Source organism: Ictidomys tridecemlineatus, chromosome 7, assembly GCF_052094955.1.
Source record: "Ictidomys tridecemlineatus isolate mIctTri1 chromosome 7, mIctTri1.hap1, whole genome shotgun sequence".
Lineage (NCBI taxonomy): Eukaryota > Metazoa > Chordata > Mammalia > Rodentia > Sciuridae > Ictidomys > Ictidomys tridecemlineatus.
The window spans coordinates 66,784,004-66,801,483 of NC_135483.1; the positions used below are offsets into that span (position 1 = coordinate 66,784,004).

Below are 17,480 nucleotides of genomic sequence, written 5' to 3' on the forward strand. Positions count from 1 at the left end.
AGATATCACTCCCAGGCGGAGATCGATCAGACCCACAGAGGGGACAGAGGAAGGGTCTGAGGAGAAACTGCTGGAAGCTCCACCGGACTAGACTTTTATGGGGCTTACAGGAAGGGAAGGGCTTGGGACAGGAAAAGGTGTCTCTAGCGTCCCTTGCCCCCTTGGAGTTGGTCAGGGGAATTGGCTGAACTCCAGGATTGGCCAGGGGGTCCTGCTGATTGACAGGCGTTTCAGCTGGCATCTGATTGATGTTCTTTTCCGTGAGGGCTGCTTTGTTCTAAGTTGCCACTAAGTCACCACCAAGTCACTGCCACCGACCTAACAATTATAGTGTTAGGCTTACATAGCTTAGCTTTGTTTGTATTTTTCAGTAATTCTGTATGACAGTAATATGACAAAGCATTTCAGTTCAACATATAATAACATGAAGTTTAACATCTCTAAAGCAGAAACATGTGGACATTTGAAAGATATTTAACTCATCATTCAAAAACCTTAAAATGCCCCCTTTATATATTCCTAAGTCAGTACTCGTGGTAGATGGAGGTGTGAATTTGTTTCTAAGTGGTAGCATTTAGTTTTTATTCAGATTGAATACAAGGTGGTTCAGTCCTTACAAATTGACTGGCTAAACATTTGTGTATCAGTCCCAAAACTGATGGATTGGAATTTAAAAGTATTTTTTATCAAACTCTAGACTTTTTAAAAAAATAATCAAAATGAAGAAATCTGTGGAATTAAATATCCCAGGTAATTTCTTAGAGTTCTGTACATTTAGACCCAAAAGTTCGCCTTATTTGCCAATTTCTTCAAGTAACTATTGTAATAACTAAAGCTTGTTAACTTTTTTCTGATTGCTCAATTCCATTAAAATTTTCTTTATGGATCCATTGGTATAACTTAGTGGTAAAATGCTTATCTAACATACTGTGTGATACTGGATTCCAAACCAGCACCACCAAGAAAAAAAAATCTGCCTGTTTATGTAAACAAATGCTTTTATGGAAAGCGCAGTCCTTGTCCCCAATGCCAGTCCAATAATGAGGATACAGTTTTGACAAAAAGGAAAAAAGAAGGTTTATTGATTTGCTAGCAAAGGAAAAACACAGGAGACTCCTGTCCCAAAGCCTGTGGTTCTGCCCATCAGCAGGAACAGGGGGTCTTTAAAGAGGTGATTCAAAGGCTATAAGCCATGCAGGAAAAACACAGGAGACTCCTGTCCCAAAGCCTGTGGTTCTGCCCATCAGCAGGAACAGGGGGGTCTTTAAAGAGGTGATTCAAAGGCTATAAGCCATGCGTTCTCTGTTGGAGTTGTAATTCACTTGTTAATTTGGTAGATAGTCATTTCTGAGATCTTCAGGTACAATCCTTAAAGTCTGGATTACCTTGTTCCTGTGGTGGGTTTGTACTCTAGGACAGATAAATCTGCCTAATTAGGTGAGAAAGGTAATCCTGTTTCCCCTGAAATTAGGTAAGGGGAGAGATTAGGGAGGAGCAGGAAGACAGGAAGAGAAAGAAGCATGTCCATTTTAAAAATAAGTTGCATTTCTAGTGTCTGATGTATTCTGCTGTCAGTTCTATTCTCTACTATCCCCCCTCCCCTCCCCTTCCCTCCCCTTTTCTCTCTCTACCCCTTCTACTGTAAATCATTTCTTCTATTTGTATTATCTTGTCTTACCCCTCCTTTCCTCTTATATATCATTTTGTAAACCCTGAGGATCGCCTTCCATTTCCATGCGATTTCCCTTCTCACTCCCTTTCCCTCCCACCTCTCATCCCTGTTTAATGTAAATCTTCTTCTCAAGCTCTTCGTCCCTACCCTGTCCTTGTTTACTCCCCTTATATCAAAGGGGTCATTTGGTATTTGTTTTTTAAAGATTGACTAGCTTCACTTAGCATAATCTGCTCTAATGCCATCCATTTCCCTCCAAATTCTATGATTTTGTCATTTTTTAATGCAGAGTAATACTCCATTGTGTATAAATGCCACATACATCAGACACTAGAAAGGCAATATGTCAATCAATGGAAGGGTAACTGATGTGATACAGCAATCTGTATACGGGGTAAAGTTGGGAGTTCATAACCCGCTTGAATCAAACTGTGAAATATGATGTATTAAGAACTATGTAATGTTTTGAACGACCAACAATAAAAATAAATAAATAAAAAATAAAAATAAAAATAAGTTGCAGTGGCAGAGCAGCAAGGACTACATTCAAAGCATTAAGTGGACCACTGTTACATAACCACCTAGTTGCAGAACTTGCTTTAGCATTTGTGTTCATGTAGCTGGAGACATATTAAAGGACTTGAGACATCAAATATTTTCTGTTGCAATTCAAATCTGCCTTGACAGTTAACCAAAGAGCTATAACCAGGTACTTGTATTGGGAGGATTCTTTTTCCCAGTATTATTATCAGTCACTTAAGAAGGCTATGGTTAGGAAAAAAAAAAGCTAGATTTAATTCAGGAATTCCATTTGAAAAGAGAGTAAATTAACATGAGAAGACTGAGTAAGGTAAGAGAAGCATCATTAGTGTCCTATTTTAAAATGTAGTGGAAGATACAAGTTATTTGTTTAATATCAATATTTAAAGTTTTTTTTAACCTGCTACTTCAATGTGTTAAGTCTGCTATTGTTCCTTTGTATCTGTTTTATCTTATGACTATCAAAATTCAAAAAAACATAGTTTTTTAAAATACAGATCAATTTAGAGTAATAAAATTGGCAATGCATTTTTGCTATTTCTCTGACTCATTAGGTGCTAATTGATAGGAATATATCTGGGTTATCTAGGAGTCTAACATGGGTAAATAGTAATATAGAAAGTCTGGAACTGAGGAACATAGTGATGGGATCCACAAGAGTACACTGCATTATAATAAAGCCATACTCAGGAGACAAAGTTGAATTAAACTGAGACTAGGACATTCACGTGGTCAGTTCAGAGACAGGAATTCGATTTTCAAAACCAGTCTGCGTATAATCCTGGGTGATTTTATTGTCTTTTGGAGGATCCATCTAAACTTATTTTTTTCCCACTCCTGCTGACTTTTATTTCCATTCCTTTCATAGTTTACCCACATTATCAGTAATAGCTCAACTCCATTATTCTCAAAAGAGTTTAACCTCTGAAATCTTAAACTTCAGTATAGTTCTTCTAGACCATAACATTCACTGTACCAGTTGATCCAGGTAAGACTCCTATATAAATATTAGGCAAGACAGGCATGTTAACTTTGTGTTGTTGTATTAGAGGATATAATACAGGAAAGCCATGCATTTAATAACTTGTAGATAGAGAGTGCTCAATAAAATTGCTGCTGGTGGTGATTTTGTTGGCATTATTATTATTGCCACTTTACAGTTACCTGATTTTACAGATTGGATTCTGCAAATTTATAGGTGACAAATCAGAACACAGACCAACAGATTTAGTTATATGTTCATCCAATTAATAAGTAAAGTGACTGTTGTGCTGGAAATAAAATGAGATAATAAATGTGAAAAGCATATAACTGGCATTCAATAAATGTTCTCTGCTGTTATTGGAAGACCTACAATCTTATAGGTTTAATTCACTTCTGTACTTCATTTAGTGAGTACTAGGAATTAGTTGACTATATTACACTCCAAAACCTGATCTCCAGACTCTTTGCATTTGCTTTAGTTTAGAAAAAATAATTTCCTTTATTCCTTGTATACTTTTCACATATGTGCATTTCAACTTTGGCTTGCAACTATTTACTTCTGCAATAAGCCTTTTATACATATTGTGGTATAGTGGTCCCTTGGAGGTAGAAACTCAGATAAAGACAAAATTAGAACAGGCCCTTCTTTGACTCTTTATTCTAGATTAATGACACCAAAAGAAACTTCAGATGTGGAGGGACCTGCAAAAGCAGTAAACTCTGGAGGAGGGCATGAATGGGGTGCAGAGGTTTTGATTTATAGTGAACTGGATGCATTAATTATCAAAAGCTTTAAAAAATAAATATCTATGCTTAGGCCTCAAATTCTAATGTGGTTCTACGTGCCCTTTCTACCTCCTTGCAGAAATTTTTAGGAAGCTCTTAAAACACATTGAAGGCTTACTAAATCTAAATTTCATACATGAATTTAAAAAAAAAAAAAACTATTCGGGAGTTTCTTAAACAGATAAGATTAAGGACCTGAGGCACATACCTTGCTAAAGAAAGGTTGTGTTTTGTTTGTTTTCAAAGTGCTGAGGATTGAACCCAGGGCTTTATCAATGTTGGTCATGCTACACTCCCAGCCCCTAAAGTTTTCTTTAAAGCAGTAACATAGTCCCTTTTGGTAGTTGTGAAAATCAGTCACTAAAGCCTTTTTGGCATGTTTTATGATTTTTAAAATGTATGAGTTAAAAAAAAACATGGAACGTAAATATAGTTTATTAGGGTTTTAAATACTGTACTAAAGAAAACAATTTAAAGCACACACAAAAAGTGACTGTGGGTACTAACAGAGATGTACTTTAGAATAACCTGAATGGAGATTTGTCAATGTGGTATAAGTAGGTTGAATCCCAACTCTGGAAGACCTCTGGGTAATTTAACTTCCGGACTACTTTTTCTTTAGTAGTCCTGCCCCAACCTATTGTATTTTGAGAAGTCATCGTTTGAATTGGTGGTGGAGGAGAATGTTCTGTAACCAAACAAATAATGAATGAAATTCCAGATTTCCAGTAAAGTCCCTATACCACAACTAAATCTGGAAGTTAAAATTATGGTAAGTGTACTGGAACAAATTTTATTTTTTAAACAAAAAGGGTTATGACTAGTCTGATCTTCATGAACCAGCACCTTGGGAAGTCATTATTCAGGTTTTTATTTTACTTTGTTTTTTTGTGGTACTCTCACATGCTAGGCAAGTGCTCTACCACTAAGCCATACTCTTAACCCCCAGGTTTTAATCTTATGATTTCTCTTACTTGTAACAGAACAACTCATCAAATACCATCTCTGCTAGGAGCATCTACAGAGTGTGGGGACCTTTCTACTGAAGGATCTGTATATAACCTGTTTACTATTAGACCATTTTTGCAGAAAATCCTAGTCTCTAGTACCAGTGTATTTATTTTAGAAAAAGTCATATAATGACAAAGTTATCTCTTCTAATATTTTTATACTAAGAATTTCATCTCTTGTACATTTTATTTTTTTTTTTACAAGTGATGTCATTTTAATTGTTACATTTACCACTGGAACTAGTAGAGGGAAGGGGAGGGGGTAGGGGCAGGGGCAGAGTGTGGGTTCTGGCTTCATGGGCCTAAGAATGCCAAGTCCTGCAGGTACAGCCTCAGGAGCAGCCATAAGAGGTGGCACCAGGCCAGGCTGCAGAGGCCACTCCAGATGTCAGGCTAGGATTGGGCCCTCCCTGGGAACCCCGCTTCCTCAGTTCAGTGTCCCCAGGCTCTGGGATGGTGTCCATCCGTGGAGGTGCAGTTCAGCAGGCCCAGCCTGGGGACTGGGTCCAGACCAACCAATTCTGCAGGTTAGCACGCAATTCCTTCCCATGCTGGTCAGATCACCACACAAAAATTCTGGGTAATCTGCCGCCAGATTACCATTTGTACAGTGAGCTATTGCTAACTATAATGGGTTCTGCATCAACCATAGGATGATCAAAGATATTTTTAAAAATTTCATCTGTACAGAACATGTACCTTTTTTTCTTAGTTTATACTGCATTATGTAGAAAATATTTATATAGCGTTTACATTGTATTAAATTACATAAGTAATCCAGAGATGATTTAAAGTATACGGGGAGGGGATGTTCTAGGTTATATGCAAATACTATATACCATTTTATACAAGGGACTCAAGCATTGTAGATTTTAGTATGGGTGGAGGGGAAAGTGTCCAGGAAACCAATCCCCCATGGATACTGAGGGATGATTTTATTTTGTTCTAAACATTCTATTAAATTAATTTATTTTCTTCATACATTATCAGAATATTTTAAATTAACTAAAGTTACCATAGTAAGATTCCTAAAATAGAATTGGATTTTGAATAATGAGTTTTTTCAAATGTTAAGGTGAAATTCTTAAAACCAGTAAAAATATAATGCTACTCTAAATTTTTCTTCACTTTTTCTTTCTTTTCTACTACCATGGCTATAATAGGACAGGACCTTGCTGGGAACCATCAGTAAGTTCTTTTCTTTTTCTGACTTCTCGGCAGTCATTCATGCATGTCAGTAATGGTATCTAACTTCCAAGAAATTTTTGCCTTCGTTCCTCCTTGCCAGTCCTCACTATCTTGTCTTGTACTTTACAAGTGGATTATCCTGAAAGTTGTCCTTTTCATTTCATTCTTATGTCACCAAAATGGCCTTTAAAAATTTTGGGTGCAGACAGTTTTGTCTTTTGAATGAGGCTGACTTAAATGACAAAACTATTTTGATGAAGGAAGGATGTCAAGTAGAAACGGTACAGACAGATCTTGACAGTATCATTACCCATTTTCATTTCATTGAGTGCATGTTATATATATGGTTTTATTTCTAAGCATGCTTAATGTTTAAATAAGACTGGAAAGTAAGTCCTTGGAATAGTTATTTTTTTCCAAGTTTATGCAAAAAATAATAGTTCTTGGTTAATGTATGGAGTACAGATATAAAGTTAAGAAGTAAATTTGATCTTTAATTATCATTTGAGATCATGAAAATGGGTTAACATATATCTTTGAATATGTATTCTTAAAGTATAAATTTAAAAAATTTATAACTATTTTGGAAGAAAGCAATTTAATACTTTACTGGGAAAGTAAGAAGTATACCAGGGCTGGGGTTGTAGCTCAATGGTAGAGTGCCTGTCTCGAAAAAGTGAAGCACTGGGCTCAATTCTCAGCACCCCATAAAGATAAATAAATAAAAATAAAGATACTGTGTCCAATTACAACTGAAGAAAAAAATTAAAAAAGAAAAGTCTCGGGCTGGGGATGTGGCTCAAGCGGTAGCGTGCTCGCCTGGCATGTGTGTGGCCCGGGTTCGATCCTCAGAACCACATACAAAAAAAGATGTTGGGTCTGCTGAAAACTAAAAAATAAATATTAAAAAAAAAGAAAGAAAAGTCTCCCAGTCAAAATGTCTTATCTTTCTACCATCTGGCAAGTATACTGAACAAATTTTATTTTCTAAACAAAACAAAGGATAATGATCAGTCTGATGTTCATGAACTCTAGCACCTTAGGAAGGCACCAAAAGATTTTAAAACTTTGTTTTAGTGCTGGAGTTCATACCTAGGTCCTCTCACAAGTGCTCTACCACTGAGCCACATCCCTAAGCCCCAAGTTTTAATCTTATAACTTTCTTCATTTGTATTAAAACAGTCTGTTAAATGCAGTCTTTTCTAGGATCTTCTGCAGAGTATGGGGACCTTCCTACTGAAGGATCTGCATATAACCCATTTGACACCCTTTTGTTTTAGGTAATAAAGAGTGGAACAGCTTGAATTGTGATGCACAGTTATGTTACTTAAGTTGTATAAGAAATTCTTATGCTGAATATCTGTTTAGTTATTAACTTGTTTGGATAAATTTCTGGAATACATGGGGAAAAGTATAAAAATCTTTTGGTCTCTGCTGATAAACCTTAAGAAATGTACTTACTGAATTTGATACTTTTTTCTTCTTTTGACAACAATTTATTGCCATTAATTGCAAGATATTAGTATTTTGAAACTTTTTCATCTTTATTCCATTTTTAACTGTTTTTGTTTTGTTTTATTTTTTTTTTGTGGCCAAGGTTAGATTCTTAATCTCAACTCTTAATATATAATATTATATATCTTCTTTCCTTTCGTCTACCTTTCTTCCCCAAAGACTGTAATTTAAAGCATTTTAGATGCTTGATGTTCTCAGTACATTACTGTTAAAATGCCAATTTTTAACAATATTAAGTTGATAATGTTAGGTAATAATGATATCAGAATAAATTCACATACCAACAGCTACTGTTTTCAAAAAATTTTATTCACAGTGGGGCATGGTGGCACATTTGTGGAATCTCAACTACTTGGGAGACTGAGATGGAGGATCACATGTTCAAGGCCAGCTTCTGCAACTTATCCCTACTCTAAAGAAAAAAAAAATAACAAAGGGCTAGGGATGTAGCTCAGTGTAATACATCCCTGGGATGTTCATTCCCCAGCACCCACTCCCCAAACAAGTTTATTCACAATTTAAAGACTTATTTTTGGTGTGTATGTGTGCCTGCACGTTTGTTTGGTACTGGGGATTGAACCCAAGGGCACTTAACTACATCCCCAGCCCTTTTTATTTTTTATTTTGAGACAAGGTCTCTATGAATGGCTTTGAACTTGGAGTTCTCCTGCTTCAGCCTCCCAGTCACTGGGATTACAGGTGTATGCCATTTTTCCTTTTAAACTTTTAATTACATTAATAGTAACTGTTTATATGGTATATTTGTATTTAAGGAAGAGGCATTAACTAATTATAACTTTCAGAAGTCTGATTTGGCAGTGATAACATTAGAAGGTCTTCAGTAGGGCTGAGAGTATATCCTGTGCTTATTTAGCATACACCCCGGTTTTTTAAAAACGTTTGAATAAAGCATGGATCCCAGTATAACCTTTCTGATAAATGTTAATTAGTAAATCTAGTAAACGTCTTTATATTTTTTTTTCTTGAGTTAAAAGTATAATGTTTATCCTGTAGGATGAAACATTCCTGTAAGTCTCAGCTAGAAGGCTGAGGCAAGAGGTCCTCAAGTCTGTTGGAGGCTAGCTTGTACAACTTTATGAGACCATATATCAAAATTAAATAAATAAATAAACAAAATAAATTAATAAATAAAATAAAGGGCTGAAGATGTAGCTTAATGGCCTACCATGCTTCTTCTTTCTTCTTTCTTTCTTTCTTTCTTTTGTTTTTTTTTTTTTATTACATAGCAGGGATTGAACCCAGGAACATTTAACCACTGAGCCACATCCCAGCCCTTTTTAATATTTTTAAAAAATATTTATTTTTTTCATTTTTTTTTTAGGTAGACACAATATCTTTATTTTACATTTATGTGGTGCTGAGAATCTAACCCAGTGCCTCACGCATGCTAGGCGAGCGCACTACCACTTGAACCACATTCCCAGCCGCCCCCCTTTTTAATGTTTTATTTAGAGAAAGGATCTTGCTGAGTTGCTTAGTGCCTTGCTGGCTTTGAACTTGAGATCCTCCTACCTCAGCTCCTGAGCCACTATGATTACAGGCTTGTGCCACTATTCTTGGCTTAAGTAAATTATCTTTATTAAATTAAATAAATTATCTTTTCATTTATTTTTCAAGATAAATTTCAGGATATGCATGCTTTTTAATATATTTGTTTCAAAATATTCTTTTCCTCATCCATATATTTTTGCTCTTTAATCCCAAGTTAAAAATCAAGAAATTTAAGGAGATGTAGGCTTGATGTGGCTCAAGCGGTAGTGCGCTCGCCTGGCACGTGTGCAGCCTGGGTTCTATCCTCAACACCACATACAAACAAAGATGTTGTGACCACCCAAAACTAATAAATATTAAAATTCTCTCTCTCTCTCTCTCTCTCTCTCTCTCTCTCTTAAAAAAAAAAAAAAAAAGAAATTTAAGGAGTTGTAACAGGGGTCCACTTCATTCTTTGAACATGACCCTACGTGCTCTTCCACTACAGTTTATTTTAAAACTTTCATGGATTTTTGTGGAGTTTTGTTGTTGTTGTTGTTGTTTTATTTTTGTTTTCCCTTTCTCTTCTCCCTCTTCCTTCCTAATCTTGAGGGAAGCAGGGTTATCCTTCTTCCCATTCTAGGCAGAATTATCTGTCCTTAAGCATATACACCACAGGAATGAATTTAGACTTCAGGACTGATGCCAGAAGACTTAAGAAAAAAGTATCTCTTAAGGCTACAAATGAGGGCTGGGGATGTGGCTCGAGCGGTAACGTGCTCGCTCACCTGGCATGCGTGCGGCCTGGGTTCGATTCTCAGCACCAGATACCAACAAAGATGTTGTGTCCGCCAAGAACTAAAAAAAATTAAATATTAAAAATTCTCTCTCTCTCTCTCTCTCTCTCTCTCTCTCTCTAAAAAAAAAAAAAAAGGCTACAAATGAATTGTTCCTGACAGGACACAACTGGAATGTAGCCTTTGAATCACCTCTTTAAATGCCCTCTGTTTCCCCTAACAGCCCCTCACTGCCTCTGGGAAGAGTTTCCTCTTTGTTCTTTGCTTGAAAAGCAATAAAACTTTTTCTTTTTCTCTAAACCTTGTCCTCATTATTGGATTGACATTGAGAACAGAATTGAGCTTTCAGTAACAGTTTTTTTTTTTAATTTTTTATTTGTTTTAATTAGCTGTACATGACAGTAGAATGTATTTACATACTTTGACATATCATACGTAGATGGGATATGATTTCTTATTTTTCTGAGTGTACATTTTGCAGAATCATATTGGTCATGTAGTCACATACATACATACAGTAATAATGTCTGTTTCAGCTATCTTTCTTATCCCCATTTCCCCTCCCATCTCTTCCCTCTATCTAATCTAAGGTAACATTATTCTTCCCTAGTGCCCCCCACCTTGCCTTATTGTGAATTAGCATCTGCATATTAGAGAAAACATTCAGCCTTTGATTTTGTAGGATTGACTTATTTTGCTTAGCATGATATTCTCCAACTCCAACCATTTACTGGCAAATGCCATAATTTTACTCTTTTTTAAAGCTGAGTAATATTCCATTGAGTATATATACCACATTTTCTTAATCCATTCATCTATTGGTTGGTTCCATAGTCTAGCTATTGTGAATTGAGCTGGTTTGGGGCATAAATATTTATAATTGTTATGTCCTGCTTATATATACTTCTCTTAAGGAGTATGAAATGCCCTTCTTTGTCTCTTTTGATTAACTTTGGTTTGAAATCTGCTTTATCTGAAATGAGAATGGAAACCCCTGCTTGTTTACATAATCCATAAGAGTGATAAGTTTTTCCCCATCCTTTCACCTTCAGCCTGTGGACATCTTTGCCCAGGTGAGTCTCTTAAAGACAGCATATTATTGGGTCTTGCTTTTTAATCAATCTGCCAGTCTATGTCTTTTTTTTTTTTTTTGCAACATGCAATTTCACTCTTTATTATGATAATAAACAGCCATCTTCAGTGGTGAAAAATAATCATAACAACTGGCTTTTTGGATAGTTGTATTACCCGACCTACAAGTTAACTTTGGCTTCTTGAACAGCAAGACTGTCAACCTCAGACATGGGCATGGTCATAAGTTAGTAAGAGAGACACAATAATGTGGATTAAAAGGAAAATGACATTCAAGGGTTCCTTTTAGGGCATCTGTTTGAGGCCTCCTGTGGATTCTTGACCTGGAACACAGTGAAGACCTGACCAACTCTGGTTAGTTCTCCTCCTTGTCTTCAAGGCACTTCTGAGAGCGCTCAAGGCTCTGCATGTCAGACTTGGTGGAGAAAGGCTGTGCTATTCCCTGCTGCTCCTGGTAGAGGTCAGGCACATAGTTGGAGGAGGGTGTAAGCATGGGGATGGAGAAGGCGCTCTCGGTTCTCTTTGGGGCTGGCATTCCTCACAATCATCTCATCATTCACGATGCACAGACTGGAATTGCTGCCAGAAGTTAAGATGAAGGTCCAGGTGAAGGCACAAACAGAACCCTGAGACTTTCCTTCCACTTCCTTGAACAATCCATTGACAGAAAAACAGAGCATCATTTCTGTCTGGACACATAGGTCTATCACATACGAGTTAAAATCATGCTGAGTTTTGGGCAATACACTGAGGCAGTTCACAATGTCACATTTTGTGTGCTTTAGCAGCTGCATCCGCAAAAAGGGGTCCTTGTGCTTCTTTATATTTCTATTATCCTTGAAATACTCTTCCAAGCTATTCGGGTCTGGGTCCTCAGGGTTGAAGGGAATGGTCAGGGAGAAGCAGGCCTCATCATGGTAAGCATCAATGAGACCCTGTCGATCTCCATAGTCATAAATGAGGTAATACTGAAGCAGGAATTGCAATACTAGACTCTTCAGATTATCATATCCTTTATAGCTTTCCTTACAAGGTTTTATTATTTCAGGTGTTTCATTGTCAATTCCAATTGATTCTGGTAACTCCTGGCCATCCAGGCGTAACAAATTGAGGAAACAATCCTGGATAGCACTTACATAAGCAGACTGCTCTGGGAAGTCACTGCACAAGGGGTTTCCTTCTAGCCATAGCTCTTCCAGCTTCATCCCTTTCAGCTTGACCAACTCCTTGGAGGTCCTCAGCTCATTTTTGGAGAGGTTCAGGATCTTGACTTGGGGGGCTTTCTCTACAATGTCAGATAGGCCATCCAGCCAGTATAGTTTGTTGTTACACAAGTTCAAGGACAACAGCTCAGGGAAATTCCTTTCAATGATCTGAAGGGTAGCAAACATACACTGTCTTCGGTTTAGGATCATGTCAATGTCATGCTCCATCAAGTCTGGGTCAAAGCGGAGCTTCTGGAGATCAAGGGCTTGCTGTGAGACATCATATCGTTTGTTCATCACTAGCATTAGCTTCTCCATTTTTTCTGGAGTGAATTTATTCTGCAAGGTATTCGGTTCAATACAGGGATTGACAAAGATCGATATCTTTTGATTTTCCTCATCACAAATTTGCAGTTGACATCTTTCAATGCAGAGGCAGTACTAGCATCCTGGACAAAAAATTGGGCCCGATTTTTGATATAGTGGAAATCAATTGGTGTAAAGGGGACACAGCAATGGCTCAGGATTGAATTCATTAGCCAAGTCTTATTATACTTCATCCCATAAGGAATTGTGATCTTGAACCTTCTCCCCACAGCTTCATCCTGTGTGCTCTTTTTCATTTCTTTTTCTGAAGGAATTTTATCTTGGCATTCCTTATTCCATTTTATATTCCCATTGTTGACTTGGAAGGTAGAGGAGTCATGTCTTACTTCAGGGTCCTCATGGACATCCACCATCTGGTTGTTTCCATCATCCTTCTGGAGGTTTGATGGTGGAAGCTCATTTTTATCATCTTCATAATGTACGTTTTCCTTGTCAGAATTCCCTTGGAAAGAATTCTCACCTTTATCTTTTTCTTGCAGAGAGCTTTCATCATTTTTTTGTGGGCCTGGGACGCAGGCTTCCAGGGACCGCGGCATTTCTTGCTGGCTGGTTGCAAGGCTAAGATCCAGTCTATGTCTTTTGATAAGTTTAGGCTGTTAACATTCAGGGTTATTTTTGAGATTTGATTTATATTCCCTGTCATTTTGGTTTATTGCTGGCTTTTGATTTGTCTTAATTTCTCATTTGGTTGAATGTCCCTTTAGTGTATATCCTCCCTTTGCTGGCTTTCACTTTTTTTTTTTTTTTAACTTCATCCTTATGGAATATTTTGCTGAGAATGCTTGGTAGTGTAGGCTTTCTAGTTGTGAATTCTTTTAAATTTTTTTTTTATCATGGAAGGTTTTAATTTCATCTTTAAATCTGAAACTTAATTTTTCTGGATATTAAATTCTCTTGGTTGGCATCCGTTTTCTTTCAGAGCTTGAAATATATTATTCTAGGACTTCCTAGCTTTGAGGGTCTGGACTGAGAAATCAGTTGAGATCCGAATTTGTTTCCCCTATACGTAATTTTATGTTTTTTTTCCTCACAGCCTTTAAGATTTCATCTTTATTCTCTGTGTTAGTCATTCTCATTATAATGTGTTTTGGTGTGAGTCTGCTATAATTTTGTACATTTGGGGTCCTGTAAGCCTCTTGTATTTGATTTTCCATCCCATTCTTTAGGTTTGGGAAATTTTCTTCTATTATATCATTGAAAAGATTGTGCATTCTTTTGGTTTGTATCTCTGCTCCTTCCTCTATTTCAGTAACTCTTAAATTTTGTCTTTTCTTGTTATCCCATAATTCTTGGATATTCTGTTCATGGTTTTTTTAGCATCTTCTCCCCATGTTCAATTCTACTTTCAAGGTTATATATGTTGTCTTCATTGTCTGAAGTTCTGTCTTCCAAGTGGTCTAAACTGTTGATGATGCTTTCTATTGAATTTATAATTTGGTTTACTGATTCCTTTATTTCCAGGATTTCTGCTTGTTGGTTTTTTTCCACTATCTCTAACTCTTTATTGAAATAATAGTCTTTAACTTCCTGTATTTTTTCTTTGATTTCACTCCTTATACTATCCTTTACTTCACATATCAGTTTAACTATATACAATCTGAACTCCTTGGGACATTTCTTCTACTGTGTTATCAGTGGCTTCTGTTGTTGAAACATCTTGGTTTGTTTGGGGTGCTTTATTCCCTTGTTTTTTCATGTGTTAGTGTTTTCCCATGTAAAAGTATGGATCTAAGGCAGGATAAATTCTACCCTGTAGACCTATAGTGTCCCTGAAGGTTTCCAGTGCTTCACCTTTACTGGTAAGACTAATATCAACAGCACCCAATGAACACCTAATAGCTCCCTCTAAGGCTTTCTCATATTAAATCAAAATGATGAGTTCAATAGCTATCTACAGTACAAAAAGAATATTTGTTAAAAAGATTTACAATTTCAGAGGTAGTATAGTATGCAATATTTACAAGGAAGGAAGAGAGAAGCTAGAAGTAAAAAATCACAGGAAGAGTTGGAGAGGAGCCAATGAGAGATTGGCTGTTGGTTGGAGAAAAGTTGGAAAGAAAATCCAAGAAAATAGACAAAGAGGAGAAAAAAATCAGACATAAGAATACAACAAAAATGCAAAACACCAATCATATATCATTGACTTCCACACTCTGATGCTAGAGATGATTAGTGAATCAAAAAATAAAATAAAATAACTTGCTGGAAAGTCAAACTGTCTCTGTCAGTGTTCAACAGTTTCTCAGCTCTGTCTCTGACATCTCTTGGGATCACCAAACCCAGATCAGCCCTCGAAAACCCAGTCTCTATCCCACCGATCTGGGCTTCAGATACCTCAGGATTGGCCATGGTGCAGTCTCAAGATCTCAGTGCAGCTCCTACTTGCAGAGAGACCACCAGGGATACACTCATGCAAAGGAGCAACCCTGAGATGCAGCAGCAAGACAATGGCCACCAGCACTCTCAGCAGGAAGACCCCAGACTCCTCCAAACCTGCAGGCACCCCCACACTGGGACCCCTGCAGGTCCCAGCTGGAGTCCCCAGACAGAGGCTCTTATTGTGATAAATTTGCTGGCACCCAGGCCCCGGGCCTTGGCTGGTGTCCCAAAAAGGGTACAAGCATGTGCAACCAAACCTGGGGACTCCCCTGAAGCAGTTCTCTAGGCAGCAGTGGTTGTTGGCAGTTGGCAGTGAGTTAGCAGTAGCAGTAGCTACAACTGCAGCTTGTGGAGGCAGAATCTCCAGGCGATCTCCAAGGGTCAGCATCCATATAGACTTCAGTTGCATCTAGGGCAGTGGTTTCTTCTGTAGCAGCAGCACCCAAAATAACACCTCTAGGGGATCTCAGGCTGGCAGCAGCAATGGCAGCAGCAGTGCAGGCTGCTGATGGACAGGAGACCTCCAGTTCAGGGGCATGACCACAGAGGAAGCGACGAAATTCTTGTCTGAGGTAAAGGAGGCCATGCCTAGAGAAGAGACCTCCAAGAACAGCAGTGGCTTCTGCAGCAGCCCACAAAGGTGACTTCAGGCTGACTGCAGCGGAATCAGAGGCAGCAATGTCGGTAGTAGTGCAGGCATCCAGTAACTGAGCTTTTAAAAATATATTTTCAACACTATCACATTAACAAAATACAGACAATATAGCATTATGACAGCACTGCTGTATGACAGTCATTTAAAAACATTCCTGCATTTAGCACAAATTGGTCACTTGTTTTTTTCTTAACTGTGTTCCCCTTCACTAAATTTCTTCAGAAGATAAGTGGTTTCTAATGCTTAGAATCTAAAAATGTTTTTTAACATGTTAGGATGAATCAAATTTTAAAAATTAAACTGTAAAATAAAAATTGGATGAAGTTAAATAGTTTGTCATACAGTGATGTAACTGTGATCCTTTTCATGAAGACCTGTAGTGGAAATGTTAGATATCACCCATGTGTTTTTAACACCAAAGGTGATTTTTTTTTTTTTTAAGGTAAGGAAAATAGTTTGATAACATTTTGTGTCTGGTGAAGGACTTTCTCTGTTTATAATTTACAGCTTACCAGCCATGCAACAGAATGGAGTCCCAACCACCTGGGAGAGGATGCAGTGGTATCTTTCGCTGATGTTGGATGGGTAGCCACAGAAGAAGGAGAGTGTTCAACAAGACTAAGGTTAGTTTGGAAGGCTGTCAGAGCTGAGATACAATGTCTGTTATTTAAAATAATATCCTTTAAAGATGATACATTTGAATACTGTCTTTTAGTCGCCCCATTTGATCTCTAGTAACTAACTCTACTCTTTTTCTTGAGCAGTCTTCATTTTTGTTCAGTTTTAATACTCATCTAGTATAAATTCTCAGAGACATATAATTGTATCCTAAATTCTTGTGAATCCCTGCATTTTAGAAGTTTATATTCTTGTATGAGAGGCCAGAAAGAACTATCATAAATTTGTTTACATAAGTACAGTAATTATAATGGTCTTATTGAGGCAGAGGGATCAGTATGGGCCATAGTAGAGAATTTGTATACTAAGAGAATGTTTCCTAAAAATTGTGAGTCAAGAAGAGTTGTGATTCAAAGGAAACAGTATATAAGAGTTAGAGAAGTGTGTGTTTATTTGAAAGAGCCTGAATTAAATATTGACTGTTTTTGGTGATGGGGATTTAACCCAGGGGCACTTTACCACTGAGCTACATCCTCAGCCCTTTTTATTTTTTAAATAGGATCTTGCTTAGCTGCTTGGGCCTCATTAAATTGCTGAGGCTGGCCTCAAACTTGTGATCCTCCTGCTTTCAGCCTCTCAAGTCACTGGGATTATACCCATGCACCATTCCATCTGGCCACATGCTCTTCACTTTTATTAGGCAGGCATCAGAAATAAGTCCTTGCATTCAAGGAATATTTGGTATGTTAGAGGAGATTAAGAAAAGAGTTCAATAATACTAATACTATAAAATGTACTAAGCAGTTACGGAAGGCAGCTGGACTGTAGGATGAGAGAGGTTTGGCAAGGCTTCTCAGAAGGGGATGCTAGAGACTAATGAGGAATTAGCAGGAGCCTTCCCAGTTGATTGATTTTATAAGTAACATTGACATTTTTTGGAAGAAACATTATGATTAATAATCTTGCCTAAGATAATTAATTTGTTCTGTATGATAGTATCTTAAGGAAAATGTGTAGTCTTTGGTTATATACACAATATAACATTTTTGAACTGAAAATAATAAAAAATTAAAGATTATAATCTGTGAGTCCTCAAGTAGAAATATTGTCATCAAGTATTTGATTGCTTTTGGAGTAGAACATTAAGAAATACTGAAATAT

General features: G+C 37.2%; 1 protein-coding gene and 1 pseudogene across 3 annotated transcripts in view; one reads left to right on the top strand and one right to left on the bottom strand.

Moving 5' to 3' along the window:
• Positions 1–17,480, top strand: part of Mtfr1 (mitochondrial fission regulator 1) — a 52,452-nt gene that overhangs the window by 24,455 nt on the left and 10,517 nt on the right. For 2 of the 3 annotated variants that reach the window (XM_021724909.3, XM_078017094.1), the window contains exon 4: positions 16,209–16,324. In XM_021724909.3, coding sequence (XP_021580584.2) covers positions 16,209–16,324 — 116 coding nt within the window. Of the gene's footprint in view, positions 1–5,323; positions 5,520–6,155; positions 6,181–16,208; positions 16,325–17,480 lie in introns of those variants that run through there. The other variant, XM_078017095.1, reaches the window with a different exon arrangement.
• LOC101978669 (nuclear RNA export factor 2 pseudogene) lies at positions 11,212–15,989 on the bottom strand (annotated as a pseudogene).